Source organism: Lepus europaeus, chromosome 11, assembly GCF_033115175.1.
Source record: "Lepus europaeus isolate LE1 chromosome 11, mLepTim1.pri, whole genome shotgun sequence".
In the NCBI taxonomy this organism is placed as follows: Eukaryota; Metazoa; Chordata; class Mammalia; order Lagomorpha; family Leporidae; genus Lepus; species Lepus europaeus.
Genome location: NC_084837.1, coordinates 110,222,032 through 110,248,279, shown reverse-complemented (window position 1 = coordinate 110,248,279; position 26,248 = coordinate 110,222,032). Strand labels below are relative to the sequence as shown.

The 26,248-nt window shown below is 60.5% G+C and overlaps 1 protein-coding gene across 1 annotated transcript in view; it reads right to left on the bottom strand.

Annotated features, from left to right (window-relative positions):
- Nucleotides 1–993: 993 nt before the first annotated feature.
- The window catches only part of RASGRF1 (Ras protein specific guanine nucleotide releasing factor 1), a 90,120-nt gene continuing 64,865 nt past the window's right edge, over nt 994–26,248 (bottom strand). Inside the window, exons 14-27 of the mRNA XM_062204854.1 lie at nt 25,693–25,941; nt 22,821–23,194; nt 20,687–20,812; nt 19,905–20,075; nt 18,942–19,048; nt 18,432–18,544; nt 15,995–16,055; nt 15,178–15,281; nt 13,670–13,754; nt 11,378–11,575; nt 9,147–9,226; nt 4,245–4,362; nt 3,324–3,392; nt 994–1,086 (exon numbers count right to left, since the gene is read on the bottom strand). Of these exons, the coding sequence (XP_062060838.1) occupies nt 994–1,086; nt 3,324–3,392; nt 4,245–4,362; nt 9,147–9,226; nt 11,378–11,575; nt 13,670–13,754; nt 15,178–15,281; nt 15,995–16,055; nt 18,432–18,544; nt 18,942–19,048; nt 19,905–20,075; nt 20,687–20,812; nt 22,821–23,194; nt 25,693–25,941 (1,948 nt within the window). The remainder of the gene's footprint in view (nt 1,087–3,323; nt 3,393–4,244; nt 4,363–9,146; nt 9,227–11,377; nt 11,576–13,669; nt 13,755–15,177; nt 15,282–15,994; nt 16,056–18,431; nt 18,545–18,941; nt 19,049–19,904; nt 20,076–20,686; nt 20,813–22,820; nt 23,195–25,692; nt 25,942–26,248) is intronic.

Below are 26,248 nucleotides of genomic sequence, written 5' to 3'. Positions count from 1 at the left end.
GTTGTCGTGGACCATGCCTGCCACTTCGGAGTTCACCGGTGTTTTCTATGCTGTACAACGTAAAAAATACATGGTGATATTCACAGAATAAGCACTACCTGACTATATTCCTGCTAGAAGGCGTTTGGACAGGACTACAGTATATGCAATAAAAACACTAGTCCTACAGAGGGTGCTAAGTATCACAGGGCACACAGACTCCGAGCAGCTCAATGGAAGCTTACGGTGACAGGTAGGCAGCTGAAGGAGGAAAAAGTGACACTTCTCGTGTTCCCGCCTTCCAATGCAGGCTGGCAGGGCCCCCCCAACCCCGCCACGCCACTCGCTGCCGCCACTCTGCGCTCCCCGCACGGGCCAGCTCCCCGGGTGCGTCCCAGAGCTGGGAGCTGCAGGGTGGTGGGAGGGGCCCGGTCCTGTGTGGAGAAGGCTCCCTTCCGTCCAGGTTGCTGGGAGACAAGACAGGGAGTTTCTTTTTTTTTTTTTTTTTCTTTTTTTGAGACCTGCGGTTTTGGCTGAAAAAGCTGCTTTGGATATTGGCATCACCGTCAGCGGGGAGATTCGCCAGTGACTGGACTTCAGGGTACGGTGGCCCCTCCCGCCTCCCTCCCCACCCCACCCCCCACCCAGTTAGAACAGCTACGTGGGACATGCTGGGGGGGGGGGGTCCCTAGGTGGCCGACTCAGCCCAGGGCCCCCGGAGCTGGGGCAGGGGGGAAGCAGGGCTGGAGGCTAAGACTCGTGTCTGTGCGGGTTCTGTCTCCTCCCCCCAGCCCCCAGAAAGAGGGGAGGGGGTCTTCGAGGGACAGACTACGTGGCGGGGCGGGCAGCGTGTCCAACGGTACAGGAACTCCTATTCCGGTTCTGCAGGAATCTAAGAACAAGAACGGATTTGGGTTCTTGGAGAAGCACGTATTGAAGGAGAAGACCCAGAGAGACCACAGCGCTATGTACAACGTCACGGGCAGAGTCCGGGGCGCGCGGGGCGCGGCGGCTTCAGGTGGGGAGTTTTGGTTCTAATCGGAGAGAGGACTCATACAGACTTTCTTCGTCCATGACGGAAGACTGGTCCAGCAGGTACTGAGTGACCTGAGGGCGGAGAGGAAGAGGAACGGTAGGCGGAGGGGCCCGACCCATGCTGCCGGCCCCGCGGGCTTTCCTGGGGTGGTCAGTGGGGTGCAGGACGGGGCGCCCAGGCTCCGGGTGTCTTGTCTTGTCTCAGTTTTATTCTTCAGCGCTCTCTGGGGGACGGGTGGTGTTGCCTGGTGAAGATGCCCGCGTCCCCCATGTGAGGGCCTGGGTTCCAGCCCCGGTGCCCAGCCCCTGACTGTAGCTCCTGCTAACACAGACGGCCTAGGAGGCACTGGTGACGGCTCGGGTAGCTGGGGTCCTGCCACCCACGTGGGAGACCTGGATGGAGTTCCTGGCCCAACCCTGGTAATGCGGGCACTGGGGGAATGAACAAGACTATGAGAGCTCTGTCTGTTCCTCTCCCTTTGAAATAAAATACCTGAAATGGTCTTATTATTAATATTACATCACCTGGGGTCAACATTACCCTTGGCTGCTGTTCGTTTGGTTGTAAACTTGAAGTGTTTTGGGTTCAGAAATCCATGCAAAATGGAATTAAAAGCTAAGTTTATTTTGGGGCAAAACCAAAAATCCATGCATAGCTTTTTCTTGGTAGGCATTTTCCATGACATTTTTGAAGATCCTTCTTATGCGTGCTTTCAAAATATTTTTTTTGCACCCAAGTAAAATTATCTTTTAATTCCATCTCCCATGAACTTTTCGAAGTATTTTCCCCATTTGAAAAAAAAAAAAAAGTCTAGAATGTCAGCTGTAGAATCCGGGCAACAGGTGTGTGGATGTTCCTACCACTTTCAATGCTTCTGTATGTTTGAAAAATTCCATCATAAAATACTGGGACAGGGGCCGGCATTGTGGTGTAGTGGGTACAGCTGCCGCTACCTATGGGCGCTGGGTCAAGTCCTGGCTGTTCCACTTCCAATCCAGCTCCCTGCTAATGCCCTGGGAAAGCAGCAGCAGATGGCCCAAGTGCTTAGTTAGGCCCCTGCACCTGCATGGGAGACCCGGATGAAGAACCTGGTTCCTGGGTCCTGGCTTCTGCCTGGCCCAACCTTGGCTGGCACAGCCATTGGACAGTGAAGAGCAGGTGGAAGACCTCTCTCTCTCTCTCTCTCTCTCTCCTCTCTCTGTAACTCTGCCTTTCAAATAAATAAGTTAAATCTTAAGAAAAAAAATACTGGGGCACGTCCACTTACACATCAGGATTCTACAGAACCATAAGATATTCGCCCAGGAGAGAGAGGGAGGGGTCACCCTTTCCTCTTCCCCCCAGCGCCCAAGTTCTGTGGGAGCGTAGAGCTCCACCCCTGCAGGCAGCTCCCCCTCCTCCCACACAGAGGCTCCCCAAGCAAGGCTCATCTATTGGCCCATTGTCTCCAGCAAGGTGTCTCCCGTCTCCCCACCCACTCTGCTCCCCAGGGCTGGAACCAGCGGTCCAGAATGCTGATTGATTGACAGCTGACAGGGGAGGGTGGGCACTTGGCTCAGAGCGGTAAGTAGCTGGGATGCCCGGGGCCCTGGCATTCCATATCAGACTGCCTGGTTCGAGTTCTGAGTTCTGGGCTACTCTGATACAATGAAGCTTCCTGTTGATGCACACACACCCTGGGAGGCAGCAGGTACTCTAACGGCTGCACCATAACGCCTCCCCCAACGGCCCAAGTATTTGGGTTCTTGGTGACACCTGGATGGCGTTCCTGGTTCCTGGCTTCGGCCTGGCCCAACCCTGGCTGTTGCAGGCATTTTGGGAGTGACCTAGTAGATGGAAGATATCTGCCTATCTCTCTGTTTATCTACCTTTTAAATAGCAATAATTACATTAAAAAAAAAAAAGCAACCCAAACCAGTCACAGCCGCGATGCTTACGATGTCTGGTCGGCAGCTCACACCCAGCACGGGAAGAAGACTTGCACATGCCAGCCACAGCGTGGTTTAACAGGTGACCCCGCTGCCTCTGGGAGGGAGGCCTGCGACTTCTGTAACTCGTGGCCACGGCACATTGCACGAGGGGGGTTATGAGTTTTTGCCTCTCTCTTCCTGGGTGAGGCCAGCCACGAGCTCAGCCTTGTGTCTGACTAGGGGGCAGGGGGCAGGCACGGCTTCCCCAAAGGGATGGCCTTTGGGAGGCAGGCCTAGCGGAAGACAGGCAGGAAGGGAGCCATGTGGCCGGCGAGGGGAAGACGGCGCGGGCTGGATGGAGCCACAGGGACGGGGGAGCCACCGGGAAACGCGCTCACCTTTGCTTGGTGCTCTATCTTGTAGGCAGTTTGCTGAAACTGGCGAATCTCCCGGATGATGTGGGATATCTGTGGGAAGGAGGGAGAGTTTGAGAAGCCGGCTGCCTTCTCCACGCCCTTCCGCACCTGCAGAACTGAAGGGGCGGAGTCGACAGCTATGTCTGAAGCCAGGCCCTGGCATATTTATATATTTATTTAAAGTCAGAAGCCTGCTTCCAACGTGCCACTGGTCGAGACTCTATGGGTTAGGCAGGCTGTGTGACGGAGACAGTGTTCTCCCACGCCGGACCAGAGCTACCCAACCTTGCTGAAACAGAACCTCATGGTGGTCGCCCCGGGAGGGCCCTCTGCCACTCTCCCAGTGCCCACGGTGGACCGGGCACCACTCAACAGGCTCCTGTCCCATCACCAAATGGCATCTCTCACGCCCCTGTCTGTTGGCCACACGCGGAAGCCCAGAGAGGCTCCCGGGTTGCCGTGAGAGGGCGGAAGGAGCAGGCGAGAAGTCCCGCCTCCTTGTCCCCCACCCCCTCCATGTTCTAGATTTTTCTGGGAAGATTTGGCGCCTCCCCTCATAGGAGGCACAGCAGCTGCGATTTTGGCCCGAGAGAGCTGGTGGGAACAAAGGCATGGGTTTTGGGGTCGCCCAGACCCGGATCTGGCTCTGCCCTTCCCTTGTGAGGGTCACTGGGCCTCCCCAAGCCTCTGTAAGGTGTACCTCCTGTGGCATTGTGGGAGTTAGCAGAGGCAGGCAGAGCACGGCTCAGGACCACCATGCTACCCGCCCCTACACGATTGTGATGAGGCAGAAGCTGGGCTCAGGCGCCCTGTGTGGGGGTCCCCGGTGGGCAGAGCTGGAGAAGCCAAGGTGCAGCCTGGGTTTTGAAGCCCCGCCCCCCATGCCCCGGGTGGGAAACGCACCATCCTCATCTTGGAGAAGTTGACCAGGCCGTCCTCCGTGTAATTGGGCGTCCCCTCCTCGATGAAGGCCAGGTCGGTGAGGTACATCCCCAGGTAGGGGACACACGGTGGGTCACAACTTGGAAGCAAACGGCATTCATCAAAGCTCGTCACTTGGAGAAAGGAACTCGTGCTACCGTCACAGCGCCCTGCAGCAGCTGCCGGCCCCAGGAGTCACCGCGTGCTCTCGGGCCTGGGACTGTTGGCTGCGATTGTGGGTGGGGGGGGGTGCCATGGGCTGACCAGGGGGGGCCCCTGCCTGGGCTGGGGCATCTCCTTGTCTCCTCCCTCCCTGAGCCAGAAGACCCCTCTCCGCCTGTGTGTCCGCTGCCCCTCTGTCGCCAGCCCCTTCCGACTCACCCATCCTCTGTCTGCTGAAATCCCCAATGCTGATCCTGCCCAAGTCCCTCCCCAGAGGCCTCTGCGGCCCTGCCCCCCACTCCTGCAGCCACCCTGTCCTGTCTCCACCGAGCTGGGGGACACAGCAGGAGACCCTCTCCCTCTGAGCTCACTTTCCTACAAGTGGCAGTTTCCCCGACTGGGGACTCGGGGGACCACATTTCTGGGGAGACAGGACCCAGGGCTGATGACCGCCCCACCTCTGACTTGCAGCTCTGAAGCCGCTCTTCCCGGCGTGCACTGAGCCCCAGGCGGGAGCTGGGTGAGGGGCTGAGGGGGTCTGTGGGGGACTCCAGCTGCTGGGGCTCCCTTTAGCTCCCTCATAGGGACTCCTCGCAGTGCCCTGCAGCCTCCCAGCCCGGCGCACAGATGCAGGGGAATCGCTGTGCACGGGGCAGGAGCCCCCTCTCCTGCCTGTCTCACCTGTCTCCTCTGGGCCACCCCGGGGGGAGATGAGGCCGGGAGGATGGCAGAGCCCAGGCTCTGTCTCCTGCCTGCTTGCTGGTGACCCTGGTCCTCAGGGTCCTCATGGATAACAGCTCTGACACCACTAACGCCGTGCTGGGTGGGCTGAGTTGTGATAGCTAAATCTATATGTCTCTCTCTTTCCCTCTCTCTCTCATCTCTCTCTATCTCTCTCTCTACCTACCTATCTTCATCTAACTCTGCCTTTCAAATAAGTGAACTAAATCTTTAAAAAACATGGGTGGAGATTTAGCACAGCGCGTTAAGCTGCTTCTAGAGAATCCACATCCCATATCGGCGTCCTTGGGTTTGAGCCCCAGCTCTGCTCTCCTTTCCGGCCCCCTGCCCATGCGCACCCTGGGAGGCAGCTGGCCACGGCTCAAGTACTTGAGTCCCTGCCTCCCGCGTGGGAGACCCGGATGGAGTTCCTGGCTTCTAGTTTTGGTCTGGCCTGGTTCCAGCTGTTGTGGGCACTTGGGGAATGAACCAATGGATGGATGGATGGGAGAGCTCTCTTTGTCCTCATCTCTCTCTGCTTTTCAAATAAAATAAACAGAAATATTAAGAAGAGGACTAGAACAGAAACTATCTGAGTTTATTGCATGGAATAAGGGGAGGCGTTGCTTTGTGGAATTTTTGCTCCTGTTATACATTGGTACACAGGGCTGTAGTTTCACACGCGCACACACACACACGAGGGTACTTCAGAAGGTTTGTGGGGCCGGTGCTATGACATAGCAGGTAAAGCTGCTGCCTGCAGTGCCCCTATGAGCCATGGTTTGTGTCCCGGCTGCCCCACTTCCAATGCAGCTCCCTGCTAATGCGCCTGGGAAAGCGTTAGGCGGCCCAAGTGCTTGGGCCCCTGCACCCACGGGGGAGACCCGGATAAAGCCCCTGGTTTCTGGTTGTGGCCATCTGGAGGGTGAACCAGAGGATCGAGGATCTCTCTCTGTCTCTCTGCCTCTCACTGTGTTTATTTCAAAGAAATAAATAGTTCTTCACTTTTTTTAAAAGGTTTGTGGAAAAGTGGAATTAAAATGTAAGTTTACTCTGGTACAAAAATTTTGAAACCCTTGCATCCAATAGATCTTCAGAAGGGTCACAGAAATTGCCTATTATGAAAATGCAGGCACGGATTTCACATGCTTTTGCCCCAGAATAAGCTTTCTTTTTCTTCCCATTTTCCATGTACTTTATGTAATTATTATAACGGCTTTTCCACTATGGGTTGTGATAGAAAAAATATTGTAGGGACTGGCATTGTGGTGTAGTGGGTTAAGCCATCACTTGCAATGCTGGCATCCCCTATTAGAACAAAGAACACTCAAAATAGAAGAATTTTTTTTTTTTGTAAATGACAGGACTAAGTCATTACTTATGCACAATCACCTTGAATGCAAATGGACTAAATCCCCAATTAAAAGACACAGAGGGGCAGGCGTGGTGATGCTCACGGGACACCTGCACCCCACATTAGCGAGACTGGGATCAAGTGCCGGCTACCCCACTCCTGACGCAGCTCCCTGCGCTGGGAAGGCAGCAGATGATGGCTCAAGTGCTTGGGCCCCTGCCACCCAGATCTGGATGGAGTTCCTGGCTCTTGTATTTGGCTTGGGCCAGCCCTGGCCATGGAGGCCATTTGGGAAGTGAACCAGTAGAGGCAAGATCTCTCTCTCTCTCTTCTTGCCTTTCACATAACCAAATAAATCTTTTATAAAATGTTGCAGTAGTCAGCTTGGAGAGTCCAGTTGTGCTTTTTTTGCCACCTGGACACCCACTGGCCTCTCGTGCCACCAGCAGCAGGCTGGGCTTTGTGGGGCGCCACCGGCAGAAAACAAAGCCGGAGCAGGTATGTGGCCTTGCATAAGTCCTTGGAACTCTGGGATTCCAGAGTTTCAGCCTTTGGACTTTGGGCTCATGCAATCCACATCAATCAATGGACTTGCACGCCGTCTCCCGGGAGGATGGGCTGGCCGGTTCCCCCCCCCGCCCCCCCCCAGCTGTCCCCAGGCTGCACACAAGCCTGTACCCCAGGTCCCTCTAAATCTAAATCCATGTTCAAATGAAAGACAATGGGACAGACGAGCACGTGGGCGCTGGGCTGGGACTGGACAGGGCAGTCAAAACTGGAACCACGCCCACGAGAGCTGGGACCTCATCTCGCTGCCAGCCAGGGCTGTGCCGTGTGGAGCTGGGTCCGATCCCTGGGAGGCTGAGGAGGGCAGGGTCTTGTGGGCTTTGCGGGCTGTGTGTGTAGGGGTTGTGAGAGAGATAAGGCCACTCTTGGGATACCTGGGAGGGGAACGAAGGGGTGGTAGGCGGCAAGGGTTGTAAGGGGGAGCAGTGGTATTTAAGAGAGCAGCTGCGATTTGGGGATGCAGCCTTGGCTGCTCGAAGATTGCAAAGCCATCCTCCAGCCTGGGGGGTCGGCACAGATGCGACACTCGAATGTCAAGGCCGAGAGCGATGCCTGGGACAAAGGAACGGGACTGAGGACCTCCGAGGGAAGTCCAAAAGTGCACGGAAAAGTGGAATGAAGAGTTTATTCTGGTGCCCACGATACGGAAATTTGTGCCTAGCTTTTTTCCACACCTCACATTTCCCATGAATTTTCGGAAGACCATCACGAGGGCTCCTTGTCTGGGTGGGTCCCCTCCCTATCCATACAGACCCTTACCTTGCTGCTTCTGCCACTGTCCCTGCCTGGTGACTGGACCCCCGTGTCCGCACGGCACGGCTCCGAGGGAAAGGGTGCTGAAGTGCTGCCCCAGAGCCCCCTCCTTGTCCTGTGGGGCCCTGCGTTTCCTGGTTTGACAAAAGGCTGAGCTCCCAGGATGCCCCCTGGACCCTGTGCGCCAGGGAGCAGAGAGGCTGGGGGAGGAGGCACTTACACGGCCTACAGTAACCTGGGAGGGGTAGACAGTGAGGACGGGACCCTGAGACAGAAAGGGGGGCCACGCAGCCGACGAGGAAGCCATGTGAAGGAGGCGGATGGAGCGACGCCTGGGGGCGGACGGACAGGTTGGTGAATGTACCGTGGGGCCGCTGCCCCAAGCACCTTGCACGGGGGCTCCGGGGAGCCCGGGCGGGAGAGAGACGGCCGACAGCACAGATGGGTGGGACATCTGTCTAAGACACAAACAAAGTGGAGATGGTCAAGGCGATGGCACACGGAGCCGGTGAGGGACAGGCCGAGGACACAGGGTGGACACGAGACGAGGCGGCAGAGCGGGGGCGAGCGGCGTCTGGCCAGGGCCGGGGGCTCTGCCTGGCCCACACCCGGATTTGGGGGGTGGTGCACTCCGGGCGGGGGCAGCTAGGAGCCTGGAGGGAGCAGCAGCCCGGCCAGGGGAGGGAGACCCGTCTCACACATGTGAGTGGCCGAGGCGCCTACACCCGGGCTGAGCCATCGCAGCCTTGGGGGAACCTGCAGGAGTCCCGGGGGACCAGGCACCGGCTTTGGATGGCGCCCGGCTGCGCAACTTCTTTGGAAACACAGAGTGAGAGGAGCTGCCTCGGGATGGCTCGTTCTCAGGGAACGTTCGTCCATCTCTCCGTCCCCGGGGGCGTTTCTGTCTGCCCCGGCTGGAGGGGCGCCCTTGGCATTCCCTGGGCAGAGGCCGGGGTGCTACTGAAGGTTCCACCACGCCCAGGATAGCCCCCACCCCAAAATACCAGGGTGCCTGGCTCCAGGAACCCTGCTGGGTGGAGCGCCTTGCCCCCTGCTGGGTTCCGGGACTGTGTTTCTTGGGGCTATGGTGGGTACAGCGCCCTGTGGGTTTGGAAGTCCAACGACATGAAGCCGACCCATTGCCTTGAGGACACGGGGCCCCTGGGTTCACTCTTGGTGTCTGGGAGGCCGGGGGGGGGCGGGGAGGGACTCTTGTGGGCAGACAGAGGGACAGACAGACAGACAGATGTCCTGCTGCGGCCGGGGGCGGTGTGTGAAGCCCCGTGCCAGCGCTGAGGAAGAACGACGAGGTAACGTCGCACACTTACTTTTTCAGAGCTTCTCTGAGGTTCTTAAATCTGCCCTCGGACGACACAAGCTTTTGGAGTTTGTCAATCAAAGCCTTGGTCTGGAAAGAACGAGAAGCGTTGGCTCACACGCGCTCGGCCCGTGCTACACCTGCTTCGGATCCGGAGACGGGGGCGGGGGCTTGGGGGAGACCTGCGGGGTCAGATCTGGGTCCTTGCCTCGTGTGTCGGGGCTCACACACACACACCTCTCAGTGGGCGTTGCAAACGTGGGCGGCTCCTGAGACCCCAGTGGCTTAGAGGGGGTGGGGGAGGGGGTGACTCCAAGGAGTCCATCCGGGGAGCGGGAAGCCAACGATTTTTCCTGACCATCCTCTGTTCACCCAGCGGAAGCCTCCTGCTTGGCCAAGGATGTTCTCTCCCACTGGGAGCCAGAGAGGGGCTCCTGGGCTTTGTGTCCCCGGGACAGGGGATTCCCAAAACCAAGTTAGCCATCAGTACTGACCCACGCATGGGCACTACCAGCCCTTTTCCAGGGGAGGTTAGTTTTTATTTGTAAAGAGGATGTGGAAAGGGGGAAACAAGTGTCTAAACCTGACCACTGGCCGCTGGCTGTGGGCCAGGCTGGACTTGGACATGAGGCTGCTTTGCACTGGGAGTGAGAAAAAGTTGCCGCTGAGCCCATCTTGCAGGCCCTCCACGTGTCCAGGGGCTGCCTGCAGAGAGCTGCTGACCCGGCCACAGCCGGAGACCCCAGATGCACAAGCTGCTAGGGTGGAGAAGCCGGTGGGTCCAGCCTGCCGGGGGCACCTCTGATTTCTGCAGCAGGCTGAGCGGTCCTGGGTCCCGCGTGCTCTCCCAGAACATAGGCCAGGCCTCGTGCCCTGGCCACTAACTGCCCTTGACCTGCACTGTCCCAAAAGGGAAGAGGTTCAGATGGCCAAGGTGGCTGCTCCCTCCCAGCTCCATGGGGACAAGGGCGCTGGAGAAAGTGGCCAAGGAGGGGCTGGCGCTGTGCTGTGGTAGGCTAAGCCTCCGCCTGCAGTGCTGCCATCCCATATGGGCACTGGTTCTAGTCCTGGCTGCTCCTCTTCTGATCCAGCTCTCTGCTATGGCCTGGGAAAGCAGCAGAAGATGGCCCAAGTCCTTGGGCCTCTGCACCCGCATGGGAGACCTGGAAGAAGTTCCTGGCTCCTGGCTTTGGATCAGCGCAGCTCTGGCCATTGCAGCCATTTGGGGAGTGAACCAGCGGATGGAAGACCTCGCTCTCTCTCTCTAACTCTGCCTCCTAAACAAATAAATCTTTGTTCTGGCAAAGACTGATAACACAGGGCAGGGGGAGACAACGAGGGGTCTACAACGGACCCCCCAGACCCTACAACCGGCCTACTGCAGCCCTGAGCGGCCGAATCAGCCTGGGTGACGTGTAGGCTCCACGGAGTCTTGCTCGACCCGTGCCTCGTGTGCCCGAGGCTCCCAGCATCTGTTCTTTCCTAGAGCCCACAAATGTGACAAGAGCTATGTCTCCGTGTGCCAGGGGCAAGAGGCTCGGTCTGCCTGGGGTGCGAGGGGGTGGCTCGAGCAGAGGAAGGGGGCAGTAGGGCTGTCCCAGGCTGTCCTAGGCTGTCCCGACTTTGGCAGCTAGTGGGAAGGGGTCATGGCCCCGCTGCCCGCTGTTGGCACGCCATCACAGCCTGCCCATGGGCAGCAAGGGGTGTAGCTTGTAGGCCCAGAGGGGAGCCAGAGGGTCTCCATGGCACTGGCTGCAGGACCACGCACACAGGTGGGCCTGCCCAGCCTCCCACGCGCACACACACACGTGGGGGCGGCCACAGTGCACCCGGCGAGTGAAGCGACCGCTGTGTGTGTATTCCAGAATCACGTTCTGAAAGCCGCATTTAAGAGGAGCAACTATCCAGGAGGTCACAGGGACCAGCTGCCTGGGCGGCGGCCGGAACAGCTGCTGACGGGGACTTGGGGGTCCTCTGGCCACCATCTCAGCCTCCCTGAAGGTCCGGAAGGGGGCCGGGAAGCCTCTTTCTGTGTTGGGACCGCCCATCCCTGCCTCATACTTCCCACTTCGGCTGTTAATGACTCAAGGGGGGACGGAAGTCCAGCAGGCCCCAGGGACACCTCTGTGGATGCTGGAGGGGCAAGGCCACGCCCCCAGCCCCGCCTCGGCTCCCCGCCCCCAGCCCCGCCTCGGCTCCCTGCCCAGGCCCCGCCCCGCCCCGCCCCGCCCCGGCCCGCACCTGCTTGGAGACCTTGAGCCACGTCTTCTTGAGGCGGAAGATGGCGCTGCGGTTCATGGAGGAGGTGATCTCCAGCACGGCGTTGTAGTTGTGCAGGCAGCGGCAGATGTCGGCCACGGCCACCCACTTCTCGATGGCGCTCACCCGCGCGTTGATGTCCTCGTTCCGGATGATCTCCGAGGCGATCAGGTTACTGATCTGCAAGCCCACGCGGGAGGCAGGGAGAGAGTGCAGGGAGCACCGTCGGGGTGGGGAGGCGAAAGCACGAACTAGAAAACTGCTAGCGGGCCTCACCGTGGGAAGCCGGTGAAGCCGCCGCCTGCAGTGCCGGCATCCCATGTGGGCGCCGGTTCGAGTCCCGGCTGCTCCACTTCCGATCCCGCTCCCTGCTATGGCCTGGCAAAGCAGTGGAAGATGGCGCAGTTCTCTGGGCTCCTGCACCCACGTGGGAGACCCAGAGGAAACTCCTGGCTTCAGCCTGGTCTTTGCAGCCATTGGGGCCATTTGAAAAGCAGAATTACAGAAATTAGCACCCTCATCCTAAATGGGGCAATGTTATATGCCTTCCCCCCAAAATGAGAGCCAGACCCGCCAGCACCACCTCCTTTCCACACTGTCCCCGAGAGGCCGGCCCTGGGACAGGGCAGGGCAGGCCCCAGGTGTGAGGACAAGGGAATGAGTGGGATGGAGTTCCAGGCTCCTGGCTTTAGCCGGGCCCAGCCCTGGCTGATGCGGGCATCTGGGGAGTGAACTAGTGGATGGAAGAATTCTGCCTGTTTTTCTGCTTTTCACATACATGAAACCAAATAAATAAAAATTGGGGAAAAAAAAGAGCTAAAAGGCCAGGGAGAGATGGAGGCCATGATAGGCTCAGATTCTGGGTGCCTGAAAACCCCTGGCACAGAATGGCCAAATGCCAGGCGGCTAAGGGGCCACTGCGGGGTCCAAGGGCAGCCTGGGGCCAGGGGATGTGGGGCAGAGGAGTGAAGGGGGCCCCGGCTTCATCACTCATCAAATGCAGGAGCAGGGTGAAGTGAGCCGACGCTTCTAGAGGCCCAGGCCCGGTGCCCAGCACGTGGGTCTCATTCGGCCTCCCACTGGCGTGGTGTCCAGAGCTGGGAGGCCCCAGGGGCTACTCCTGGAGCAGCCAAGCCTGGGCTTTCTTGTTTCCTCCCGGCTGCCAGGGGCCCCTGTCAGGGTGGAGCGATGTTTGCTAAGTGGTCAGGACAAGTGGAATCCTGCGCTCCCACCTCCGGCCATCCAGGCTCTTGAGGGTGCGTTGATGATTAACCTTGGAGCTGGCCACGCCAAGTACTATCACAGGGCCGTCATGAGGCCGGGAGCTGACGGCTCACGTGGTCGCCGGCCTCCGAGCTTGGGCAGGTGCAGGGAAGTCTGCCCCCACCCAGCTGTCTTCCACCGGGCATCCAGGGAAGGCAGCGGCTGCCCCGCAGCGGGTCAGTGAGCTCAGGGACTCTGGGAGCAGGCTGTGGGATGTGCCTGTCTGAATTCAGGCCAGGCCCTTCTTGCTCTGCACACGGGGCCCCGCCGCAGGTCCAGTGCTGGGTCCCACCCATCTCTTCCCCAGGGAGCTGAGGTGCGGGGTTTCTGGGGGGAGGATTCAGATACTGGGGCACCCTCATCCGGCTCTGTGGCTTCTGGTGTCTCTACCCGTGGGGTCACGGCACCTGTCACGAGAAGGGGCTGGAACATCACATGTAGGGTAGTTGAAACCCAGCCAACATTCCAGGAGGTTCCAAGTGTTCTGGGAAACGTACTTGTAACAGTGTACTTGTAACAGTTTGTGGGAAAACAGACTCAAAAGGGACGTTCGGGGGCAGGCGTTCAGCCTCGCGGTTAAGAGGCTGTGCCGCGACACGGTGCTTGAGTTTGGTGCCCGGCTCCAGCTTCCTGCTCACGTGGTTCCTGGGAGGCAGAGGTGACGGCTCCCGTCACTGGGGCCCTGCCCATGCCTGGGCTGGGGTCGTAGCTTCTGGCTCTGGCCCTGGCAGTTGTGGGCATGGCGAGTGAACCAGCTCTCTGTCTGTCTCTCAGGTAAATCATCGTCATAGTAAAGGTAAGTTCATTGGGTGCAAAACCTTTTTGAAATCCATGCATCGTTCAAGGTCAGCCCCATGGAGCAGGAGAAGCCCTGAGCCCGCGGTAAAGCTGTCAGCCCCGGGCCCCACGGCTGGGAGCCAGCAGGTGCATGGCTCCCTCGGTGCCCAGCCTCGGGAGGGACCTGCCAAAGACAGACCCAGCAGACAGAGGCGCTGCCCGCCCCGTACTCACGTCGTTGAAGTGTTTTGTGGTTTTCATGATATAGGGGGTCCGCTCATTCTTCTCCAGTTTCATCCAGCCTTGTCCAAAGAACTCCCTGCAAGGGGAGAGACCACCCCCACCCCCGATGGGCGAGGTTAGGTTTGCTTTGTTGACCCCATGGTTTCCCGATGTCTTTGCTTTCTGGGGAGGAAGGAACCCTGGGCCCGCTGCTGTGTGGATTCAGCCAAGCCCTACATCCAGTCCTACAAAATGGGACTGGCAGCGGGGTTACTGTGCGGGCATGGGGTGGGGGTGGGGGTGCACCATTAGCTGTAAAGTGCCGTGGGCGCACTGTGTCTCGTCCCGGCTGTGGGCTGGACGCTGTGTGACTGTGCTCCCCAAAGGTTCATGTGCTGGGTCCCCGGTGTGGGACCTTTAAGAGGCGGGGCTAATGGAAGGTGATGCTGTCATATCTTGAAGGGATTAATGTAGCTGTCCCGGGAACCTGATCCCTTCCCACAAGGCTGTAAGGGAGGAGCAAGCCCGGCCACGCCGTCTCTCTGGCTTCCTGTCTCATCACGGGCTGTCTCCCTCTCGTGCCCGGTCCGCCGGTGCTGCCGGTGGCACCAGGCCCAGAGCTGTGAGCTACACAAACCTCTTCCCTTTTGTCAGTTACCCAGGCGTTTTGTAAGAGCAGCAGGCTGAGACTGGGGCCGGACTTCCCATAAAGGAAACTCCCATCTCCCTCACCCCCGCAGCAGCTGACCCTAGGCCAGAAAAAAGGAACAGGGGCCGGCAGGCCACGGCAGCAGCGTGCTCTGGTAGTGGGCCCCTGGCACACACCGCCCCGGCTCCTGGCCTGCCACGGGATGAGGCAGGAGCGTCCCCGGGGAGGTGAGCACAGCGGGCGCACTGCCAGTCTCTGCATGCGGCAGGTGTGGCCGGTTCCCAGCACGCCGGCCTCTCCAGCAGCTGGCGACAGGTGGGCTGCCTTTCGGGGCAGAGACCAAAAACCCTGCAGTGAGTCCCAGCCCCCCACCTGCTGGCTCCGAGGCTGGGGCAACCGTCAGAAACCAGAGGAGTATTTCGGTTGCAAGCGTGTTTCTCTCAGCTTTGAAAATACAAAGCGGAAGCTGCAAGCAACTTGCAAGGCGAGGGAATGCCAGGCATTTACTGAACATCGCGTTTGCAAAACTACTGACCGAGGTCATATAATTACAGTGAACACGGGAGTGGCCAGCCGCGGGCCAGAGCAGGCAACACCAGGCCTGGGAGTCCCGAGCTGTCCCCACAGTCTGCTTGTGCACACACACACACATGTGAACACAGACCCCCCAGGTAGGAGCTCCATGTGCGTGTGCAGCTGACTGGCGAGAACCTGGGGGCAGACACGAGGCCTCTCCCCAGGCTTGGGGCGAATCCATGCAGCCCCTGGAGGCTGCTGCCCAGACTTGAGGGGCGCAGCTGGACTGGCCCTGGGGAGGGGGCAAGGAGGGCTGGGGAGGGGGCAGGGAGGGCTGGGGCGGGTGTCCACTCACTCGTACGGGATCTTCTTGAAGACCAGGTGGTCCAGCAGGGTCAGCTGCTCGGCGATCTCCAGGGCCGAGTGGCTTTCGAAGGGCTCGGCCTTCACACCTTCGGCCTGCGGGAGCAAGGACTTGAGTGAGGCCCTCCAGGGACCCCGCCTGGCTTCTGGCTTCTCGGCCCCTTTGCGGGAGGTGGGGTGTGTGGAGGGCAAGGGAAAGTGCCTGCCATACTGCTTGCTGGGGTGTGCGAGTCTGTATGTGTGTGCAAGTCTGTGTGTGTGCAGGTCTGTGTGTGTGGGGTCTGTGTGTGTGTGCAGGTCTGTATGTGTGCAGGTCTGTGTATGTGTGCAGGTCTGTGTGTGTGTGCAGGTCTCTGTGTGTGTGGTCTGTGTGTGTGCAGGTCTCTGCGTGTGTGGTCTGTGCATATACAGGTCTGTGTGTGTGTGCAGGTCTGTGTGTGTGTATACAGGTCTCTGTGTGCAGGTCTCTGTGTGTGTGCAGGTCTGTGTGTGTGTATACAGGTCTGTATGTGTGTGCAGGTCTCTGTGTGTGTGGGTCTGTGTGTGTGTGCAGGTCTATGTGTGTGTGCAGGTCTAGTTCAGATGGGGTCATCACTGGGGGAGGGGAAGATGGCCCCCCGACCAGGACGAGGGTGGGCGTCCCTCGGTGACGCCCCGGAGGGACTCTGGCCGCCAGTGCTGTGGGCACCTGGTTTGTGGGACTCTGCCAGGGCAGTCCAGGGAAATGAACACGGGCGGGCCTCGGCTCAGCCAGGGGCCTTGAGAGGGCCGGCCTGGCCGGCGGGGGAGCCGAGGGCAGCCGGGCTCACCAGCTGTGTGATCTCCTCTAGTGTGATCTGGCTGTCCCCCGGGTCCTCCTGGGTCAGGGTCCTGGGGAGGAGAAGGCAGGTGAGGCCCCGCCTGCCTGCCGGGCAGCCCCGCTCCCAGGTGCACTAACCCCCTACCCTCACCACCCAACACACACACCTTGCACCTTGCCTGGCTCGTGCCGTGTGCAGACGCCCCTGCCCCTCCCCAGAGGACTTTTTCCCGATGTCCTGACTTCCCGGCTGGTGGAAGCCCCCTCTTGGGGACCAAAGGGGCACGGGAGAGGGGCTGGGGGTCTTGCAGACAGGATGCTGGTCAGGTGGCCCCAGGGAGGGGGCAGGCAGCCATGCGGGAGGTGGGACGGAGGTAAGGACAGCAGAGCTGAGGGGTCCCGGGCGGGGATGGGAGATGAGGCTGGCAGGTGGCAGAGCCAGGGTCAGGATACTGGGGGTGCAGTGCTGGACGGAGGCCCACTGGGACGGCCGAGAGCCAGGCCTGGGGCCATGCCTACGCTGGGCTGGAGGCTGTGGCCGGGGGTCAGCCCTGGCAGAAGGGTCACCACGTAATGGGAGGAGGTTTCTCTGGCATCCGTGCACACAAGGGCTTCTCCCAATGGTCAGGAGAAAGTAAGGCTCACGGGTGTGGGCGTGGCCTCGCTGTCTTCACGGTGCTGGTGAAGCCGCACACGGCCCGAATGGGAGGGCATGGGTTCGAGTCCCAGCTCTGCTCCCGAGCCCAGCAGCCTGCAAATGTGCACCCTGGGAGGCAGCAGGTGATGGCTCAAGTATTTGGGTCCCTGCCACCCATGTGGGAGACCCGGATGGAGCTCCTGGCTCTAGCTTTGGCCTGACCCAGCTCCAGCCATTACAGCCATTTGGGGAGTGAACCAGCAGGTGGAAGATATTCTCTCTCTCTCTCTCTCTCTCTCTCTCTCTCTCTCTCTCTCTCTCTCTAACTCCGCCTTCTGCCTTTCAAATAAATAAATCTTGAAACCAAAATTTGTATTTATGGAGAAACTGCACATATCTCAAAATCTTGGTGCATTAAAAGAAAGTTAACTTTTAATTCCATTGTCAGGAATGTTTTGAAGCCTCTTCAATTTCTACAGCCAGGAAACAGCCACTCAGGACCACAATGCACTCGGGGTGCCCGGGCTGCGGCTCAGCCTGTGTCTCCCGCCATAGCCCCAGGACCGCTGAGGCTCTGAGGGCCAGCTGATGGGTGTGTGCCTGCAGAGACTCCGGATCTGGGCCTGGGACAGGAAGGTGGAAGGCCTGGGTGGGGAGGAGAGGCCGGCACCTGGTCCCTTATCCAGCCGGGCTGGGAGGGAGGAGATCTGTGGGCGGAGTGGTGGCGGGCCTGTGCCCCATACCCCTGAACAACCAGCAGAAGCTACACCCCCTCAACACAGTCCTCGAAGTGGGCATTGTCCACCCATTTTCCAGAGGGGAAAAGTGAGGCCGAGAGCATCACCGGCTGCTGCTGCCTGAGCCCTGGGCTCTGCCGGAGGGGTGGAGAGGGACCGGCACAGTCTGAGTTTACTCAGATTTTCCCGAGCTCCTGCGCACACACAGGCCAGGGCCGTGCTGCGCCTGCGCTGTCCGGGACAGGATTCGCCAGCCACCGGGGTGCAGGTGCCTGAGAACCGAATTTTCCACGTTTTGTAAAGGTGTTTTGAGGGGCAGGCATTTGGCAAGGCGGTGAAGGTGCTGCTTGGGGTCCCCGCAGCCCATATTGCTGGAGTGCCCAGTTCGAGTCCCGACTACTCCACTTCCGGTTCCAGTTTTCTACTGATGAATCCCCCGGGGGAGGCAGCAGGTGATGGCTCCAGTACTCGGGCCCCTGCCACCCATGTGGGAGACCCGGATGGAGCTCCCGGCTCCTGGCTTCGACCTGGCCCAACCCTGGCTGTTGCAGACATTTGGGGAGTGAACCAGTGAGTGGAAGATGTCTCTGTTGGTCTCTTTCTGCCTTCCAAATAAATAAATAAATCAATAATTCTTAAATGTTTTGAGAGGGAGGGAGGGAGGAAAGGAGTGGAGGAAAAGTTCCCTCTGGGTGTTTCACCCCCTAAATGCTCACGACGGCTGGGGCTAGGCTCGGCCGCGGCTGAAGCCAGGAGCTGGGCGCTCAATCCTGATTGCCCGCAGTTCCTGGAGCCACCCCTGCTGCCCGCTGGGGTCTGCCTCACAGGGAGCTGGAGTCAGGAGCCAGGGCCGGTGGTAGAGCCAGGGCCGGTGGTAGAGGAGGAGGCAGGGAGGGGGCAGGACACCCCGGACCGCCTGCTGCTCAGCCTGGCTGTAGATGGGGGCCCCAGGCTGCAGGGACTCCAGCCTCGGTCTACACTGCCCGATCTTGCCTGGGGCCATTCTTCCGGCCTCTGGCCAGCCCCTGTGGAGGCAGAGGTTGGGGTGGGGAGGGCGCTGGCCCTACCCTTACCTGATGATGTTGGCCGCAGCCTTCCGCTCCTGGGTCAGGAGCTCTGGGTCGTGCATCACCTCCTCCAGGAAGCCAATCACTTTGCACTTGAGCTCCTCGTTGGACTCGAAGTCCTGCCGGGGGGACGGGACGAGGGGCTCTGGCTACTGCCCTGCTGTATGGGCCCAGGCACAGGAGGCAGCCACTGCTGTTTCCGCCCCACCTTGTTCCCTCTCCGGCAGCTGCTGCATGGCCGGGCACACTGGGGCCTCGGAACAGAGGCAGGGCCCCAAGGGGTGAGAGCAGGTGGCAGCCCTCAGCCAGCCACACCCGTGGGCCAGGGAGGCCTGAATCTACCCGCGTCCCTGCTGCGCACAGAGGTGGGGACACGCTCTGGATGCCCTCCACGGGGCGACTTTGGGGTTCCCTCCCTCCCTCCCTCGCACTGCCTGGGACAGCTGCTGGTTCCTGGGGACCAGTGCCCGTGGTCAGCTGTCTGCCTGGGGGGCTCGGGGTGGGTGGGGCTCGCACCTGAGAGTGCTTAGAGACCCAGTGTCGCAGCACGTTCAGGACGCGGTTGGTGGCCGCTCTTCGGATCACAAACTCCTTGTCCCCGTTCCTCTGGTCAGGAGGAAAGCCTGGTGGGAGGCATGGCAGAGGGGACAGGGGACCTGAGGCTCCCATGCCCGCGTCTGGTGCAGCTGAGGCTGCTCCTCAGGGCTGCTGGGCAACGGGGTGATGATGGCACCGATCAGAAATTTTTTAATTGCAAATTTATTTTGAAAGACAGAGATCTGTCATCCACTGGTTCACTCCCCAAGTGCCCGCAACGGCTGGAGCTGGGCCAGGCCGAAGCCAGGAACTGGAAACTCTGTTTGGGTCTCCCACGTGGGTGGCGGGGACTCAAGTATTGGAGCCATCACCTGCTGCCTCCCAGGTGCACGTCAGCAGGAACCTGCAATCGGGCAGAGCTGGGATTCGAACCCAGGCCCTCGTACATGGGAGGCAGATGTCCCAAGTTTGGGCCAACGCCAAACCCCATTGGGAGCAAAAGTTTAACAGCCAAGCTCTGGGCAGCGAGACAGACGCCATGAGTTTGTAGAGGACACAGTCCACACACACGGCACCCCCAGCAGGCCTCGCCATCTCTCCGGGGCAGCTGGGGGACCCTGGCGGCCTCCCCCTCCGCCACTCACGGGGCCACACTAGCTCCTCTGCCACAGAATGCACCCTGCGACCTGGGAGGAGCTGGCCCAGTGGGTGGCCAGGCAGCAGGCGGGGGGGGGGGGGGGGGGCAGGCGAAGCACTGGGGTGGGGGGAGTGTGTGGAGGCTCTAGCCCGGTGAGGAGCTGGAGGGGAGGGTACAGGCCCTGGCTCCAGGTGTGGGTGCAGACCAGAGTGGGGTGTGAAAGTCCCAGTGGGAGCCTGGAGTCGAGGCCAGAGGCTCTCCCAGCAGGTCCCGTCCCTGGGCCCCACCCGAGGGCCCCCGCGTACCTGCGCTGGCCAGGGACATCCTCCGGTACTTCTCCTTGTTGGGGGTGCCCTCGTTGGCTCCTGCGGTCGCTATGGCAAAGGCGGAGGCGGCCGAGAGGGCGCTGCGGGAGCTGTCCAGCTCGCGGCAGGAGGTCATCACCACCCCGTTGTTGTAGGCAAAGAGTGGGAACTCTGCGGAGAGTGCGGAACGGCCCTCAGCTCCCCCCAGGGCCCCAGCCCCGGGGCAGGCTCCGAGGGGTGGCGCTGCAGGCAGCCCTGTGCGAGTCTCGGGGTGGTGGTGGTGGTGGGGTCTCACAGCTGTCCTGGGGTGGGACAGCACGGCCACCGTCTCGCTTTTGCACCACCCCTCCCGCCCTTCTGTGGCTCCCAATGCACCTGGTCAGACGGCTGGCTCTGTCCTGGTGAGCAGCCACGTCAGGGGCATGGAACATCATGGCATTAATGATCACCAGACCCCATGAGCAGTACTGACAGGAGCCACCGACCCTGCAAACCTTGGCTTTGCCTCCTAGGTCCCAGGCGGGACACAGCCCCAGGGCCTGCGCAGTGAGGAGCAAACGACCTCATTCAAACACTCAAGGCCGGGGGTCAGCATGGTGGTGCAGCAGGTTAAGCTGTCGCCTGCAATGCCAGCATCCCATAAGGACGCTGGTTTGAGTCCCGGGTGACCCACTGCACCCTCGTGGGAGACCCAGCTGGAGCTGCTGGCTCCTGGCTTTGGCTGGGCCCAGCCCCCTCCCCACCTGTGGATCCACGCGGAGTTTCCCACCGGCAGTTTGTACCTGAAGAGTTTTTGCTTTTGACGGATTTGGGAGTGGTCGGAGATTTCGTGGGCGACGTCTCTGCCTCGCCGTCGTCACTCTGGTTCTGGTCGCCGTCCGACTCTTCTCTCATGGACACCTCGGAGCCTGGGAGGGGGGGAGAAACGCGCTGGCTCTCTTCCACCTGCTCCTCGGCGTGGAGGCTCAGGTCTGCGGCGGAGGGAAGCCGCAGGGCGCTCACCCGCCGGAGCGGGGAAGTTTAACCACAGGGCTTAGCCAGAACCTTTGCCAGGCTAGTAGACGTGGGAACCTCCAAGGTCACTGCTGCTCCTCGGGGGGCGTCTCAAATATTACCGGCCATCCCTGGCCATCCTGGCAGGATTCCCCTCCAGGTCCCTGTGGGGTCTGCGGGTCTGCATTTCTAACGAGATCCGGTGCTGCCCCTTGTGGCTTGGCCAGGGAGGACCTGGGCCCCGCCTCTGGTCTCTCTCCAAAGTGCAGTCTCTCTGCTCTGGGGAGAATCGTGGTCTCTGCACTTTGCACTAGCCGAGGAATTAGAATCAGAGTCCTTCCCTGGCAGGCGAGGTCTGGACCCAAACCCCTCACCCGGGGGCAGGCGCTTGGCCCCGTGTTAAGCTGCTGCCTCCCACACGACAGTGCTGGGTTTGGGTCCCGGCTCTGGCTCCCACGGCAGCTTCCTGCTAACACAGATCCTCGCAGGCAGCAGCGATGGTGCGCGTGGTTGAGGCCCCCACAGACGGGAGACCTGGATGGAGCGCCTGGCTGCCGGCTGTGGCCTGGTCCGGTCCTGGCGGAAGCAGGTGTTTGGGCAGTGATCCAGGGACGAGAGGCCTCTTTCTTTGTCTCTGCCTCTCGAACAATAATGAAAACCAAACCAGACCAAAAACCAGTCTTCCACACACACACATACACACACACGCACACACACAGTGTTACACAATCAGACAGGCTCATGGGCCCCTGGACCACCAATCAGGCAGCCGGCACATCATGTGACGTTCACGGTGCCACCTTCCGGACTCACTGAGGGTTTATGGGCCCTGTACTTCGCACCTGCTGGGTGGCCTCTGCGGCCGTCACCCTGGTGAGTGACTTCTAGCTGGGCACGGTGCTAATTGTGTGCTGTGGAGACCGTCCCCTGAGACGGAGCCTCCCCGGCTCTGCCCTCTGCCACCTTCTTCGCCCCCCGCAGGGCAGAAATGCTACTGGCCTTCCTCCAGGTAGTTAGCAGGGCCGGGGGCTTCCGACCAGGCCAAGGATGTGTGTATGTACAAGCACGTGCACTCAGACACATGTGTGAGAAAGCATGCATGTGCAAGCATGTACACGCACATGTGTGTGAAAGCATGTGTGTCAGCATGTGCACGCACTGTGTGAGCGTACAAGAGCATGGGGGTGTGCTAGCATGTGCACGCACACGTGATTGAGAATGCACATTGAGTGTGCAAACATGCACAGGCACACATGTGTGAGGATGTGCGTGTGCCAGCATGTGCACCCAGGCACGTGAGTGTGCTCACCCAGTGCTGGCGGCACCCACGCTGTGGGCTGATCTGATCCAGGAGAGAACCAGACCGGCCACCCAAACCGGTACCCTTCTAGAATGGTCCTGAGCCGCCCCAAGACCAGGCAGGCACCTGTTCGCCCCAGCCGCTGCCCTACACCCGACATCCTCTGAGTGTCGCCGAGCCTCACGCGTTCCCTGAACTCAGCACGCTTGTCCTCGCACCGCACTCCGTCACTTCTGTTCCCACGGCCTAGAATGTTCTCCCTTCCCCCTGGGCTCTCTCCCTCATACAATATGCATGAGGTGTACATGTGGTGCGTCCGCTCCGACTTCTCAGTGACCGTGAGCTCCGTGGGGCAGGAGCATGGCGGGCGTCCCCTCCTGCCCTGGGCCTAGGACACATCCATGGCCGATGTGGGTGAGGCTGCCTTGGTCGCCAGGGCAGGGGAACACCCTCACTGCAGGTGGCAGGAGCTGGCACAGTGTGGCAGTGCCCGGGGAGCTTCTGCCTGCCTCACCTGGCAGTCTGGGCCCCCACGATCCAGCCTGGACACCCACTCCCGCCTGGGGCAGTCCTGAGCCAGGTCAGGTCCCCCAGGGGTGGCTCTGCTCCCCTCCCCCACTCACCCTGCTTGCTGATCGCGGAGGGGTCTTCAGGCTTCTCGGCGGAGGTGGCCTCGCCCTCATCCGGGATCTTGTTGGCGAAGCTGCTGGACACGTAGAGCTTGCTGGTGTCCAGGGCGGCCTTGCTGAAGGGCGACATGGCGGAGTACATGCTGGGGTAGCCGTTGGAGCTGCAGCTGAGGGCGGCCAGGTCCAGGGCCTTGCCCCCCGTGATGATGGGGATGTTGAGGGACAGCTTCCGCCGGCGGCTGGGCGACGAGGAGCTGAGGGACAGTGGTGGCGGCGAGGAGAACTTGCGCACGGCGCGCGGGGACTTGGGAGGGTCGCCGTACAGCAGTTTGCTGCTCTGGCCGCTGGCGAACAGCAGCTCCAGAGACCTGCAGGGGCACGGGATGGAAGGATCGTCAGCCAAGGCCGGCCTCCCGGGACAGCCCTGGCGTCCCTGTGCCCTGGAAGGCTCCGGGCGGCTGCCATGGCTCCCTCGGCCTCGTAATCCCCAGTGTCCGAGGCTGGTCCTGGGGCTGGCTCTGTGGTGCAGTGGGTTAAGCTACTGCTTGCCAATGCTGGCATCCCCTTATCAGAGTGCTGGTTCGAGTCCTGGCTGCTCCACTCCCGGTCCAGCTCTCTGCTAAAACACTTGGGGAAGCAGCAGAGGACGGCCCAAGGGCTTGGGCCCCTGCCACCCTCGGGGGAGACTCGGAGGGAGTTCCAGGCTCCTGGCTTTGTCCTGGCCCAGCCCCAGCCCCAGCCCCAGCTGTTGTGACCATTTGGGGGTGAACAAGCAGACAGAAGATTTCTCTGTCTCTCGCTACTCTGCCTTTCCAATAAGCAAAAATAGATCTTCAAAAAAACGCAAGTGCCGTGCTCTGGATGCCTGGAGCGGGGGTCTGGCGGGGACGGGTCAGTCTGCTGCCCCTTCCTCGCTTCCCTCTGTGAGCAGCTGTGCGGGGCCTGTGGTGCACGGATCCCCTGACCCGCAGGTGCCTGTGAAACCTCCGGGTGCCCCGCACACAGCGCTGCTCCCACTGGCACGCTCCGACCTCGTCTCAGGGGGGCTGAGCCCTGGACGGGAAAGGCCCCATCCCACGTCTCCGACTCAAACTCCAGCATTGCTTCCACCCCGGAACTGAGCCTGAGCGGACACGAGTGGGAGGGCAGAAGGCGGAAAGGTCAAGGTCAAGGTCAGGGTCGGGTTAAGGGTTAAGGGTTAGGGTTGAGGGTTAGGACCAGGGTTAGGGTTAAGGGTCAGGCTCAGGGTCGGGTTAGGGTTAGGATCAAGGTTAGGGTCAGGGTCAAGGTTAAGGGTTAGGGTTGAGGGTTAGGACCAGGGTTAGGGTTAAAGGTCAGGGTCAGGGTTGGGTTAGGGTTTAGGGTTAGGATCAAGGTTAGGGTAAGGGTCAAGGTTAAAGGTTAAGGTTAAGGTTAAGGGTCAGGGTCAGGGTTGGCAATCCCTGTCATGCCCCCACCTGCATGCCAGGTAGACACAGGGGGTCACCTGCACTGATGCCCCCTCCAAGAGGCGCCACCGGGAGCCTGCTCTGCTCCGTGTGACACGCGGGACAGACCTTAGCTCCTAGCCCTCACCGTGTAGCAGGAAGCAGGTGGAATCAGAGACTCAGAGTTCAGGTCTTGGCCGTGGCCATGGGCTGAGCTGCATTTTAATCTTTCTTTCTCTCTCTGTCTCAGGTTTGTTTATTGGAAAACAGAACACCAGAGAGGGGAGAAGGGAGGGGGAGAGAGAGAGAGAGAGAGAGAGATCTTCCATCTTTCCATCTGCCGGTTTGCTCCCCAAATGTCTGCAACAGCCAGGGGCCAGGTGGAAGCCAGGAGCCAGGAGCTGCATCCGGGTCTCCCACGAGAGAGGATTTGGGCCATCCTCTGCTGCCTTCCCAGGCACATTAGCGGGAAGTGAATTGGACACAGAGCAGCAGGGACTTGAACCTTCCACCTGTGCCCGCCTGGATCTGCAGGCTGCTGCCCTCGGCCGGGGTTGGGGGGCAAGATGCTCTGGGTTCCTTCTCGGGGCGAGCCCATCCGGGATGGGGTGCTGCTTTCTCGGAGCCCAGGGAAGCTGACAGAAGTTCAGGAAGCAGTGGCCCGGTGCGGTAAGCGGGGGTTGGGATCAGGGCGGGTATCTGGGCAGCTGAGTGCGGCACACATGCAGAGCTGGCCGAGTCTCTGGGCTCCTGGCCTTGTGCTGGGGTCAACACCGCCCCACGCAGCCCGAGAGCCCGTCCCTGCTGGGAGGGGCTTCGTCACCCAGTGCCTCAGTTTCCCCAACTGTAAAGTGAGGGTTAATAACCACCTCCCGTATGCATCTCATACCAGGCTGCAGGCGGGCCCTGCCAGACCCGACACCCCCTCCTTGTGCCTCGCTCGGGCCCTGCCAGACCCGACACCCCCTCCTTGTGCCTCGCTCGGCGCCGCCCTCAGCCGCCGAACCATTTGGTGAGATGGGGCGAGGAGTCCCATTAACTCTGAAGCTCGTCCGCCATGGGCCCCGTAATGGGGGGCGGGGCGTGTGTGCCCTTGGCATTCTCTACCTGTGGGACTGAGCGGCCACCGGGCAGGACAGGAAACAAGGTCACCTCCGCCCGGCCACAGGCAGGAGTCCTCACTTGGCCGCCACCTCCCGGGGGGTCCTGGGGCCGGGCTCGCGGCCTCAAGGGCAGCACAGGAAAGATGACCTTGAACCCAAGACTAAGGTGGCCTCTACTGTCCTTTTCCTCTCTCTTCCGCCTTCAGTTGTCCTTCCCTCCTCCTTTCTGAATCGGGGAAACTGAGGCAGCTCCGTCTGCTGGATGTGACAGTCGGGAGCAGTCGACACCGCACACTCCTCCCCCGCCCCCGCGCCCCCGGCCCTGGGCAGGTGCACCTGGCGGGGATGGCGCTGATGGGCTTCCTGTAGATTGTGATGAGCTTGTCGAGCACCACCACGGCCGTGGTGAAGACGCGGTAGGAGTGCAGGAAGGTGTTGAGGAAGTCGATGCTGAGGAAGCGCAGGTCCGTGAGCCGCTCCAGCAGCCGCCCCACGCTGGCGTAGCGGATCTGCAGCACCTTGCACGAGTTCATGGTCTTGCTGAAGCGGATGTCCACGTCGTCGCAGTACAGCGAGGCGTCCGACCTGCCGGGAGCCGAGGACGCACAGGTCACGGAGGTCGCGAGATGCCCTGGGTGCCCACAGCGCCCCCTCCGGCCAGCCACCAGCCGCGAGCTCCCTAGGGGCCGCCACCTGCTCATGGATGCTTCCCCATGCACGGCGCCCAAGGACTCCCGATGAGAACAAAGAAGATTCTAGAAGGAGGATTTTGGCAAAGGGGTGTGACTCCTTTTTCCCAATACCCTAAAACTCTTACTTTATACAGTCCCTAGAAACACTGGAAAAAAACGATACACTCAAAAACAAACAAAAAACCCACAAGTGCCCAAGA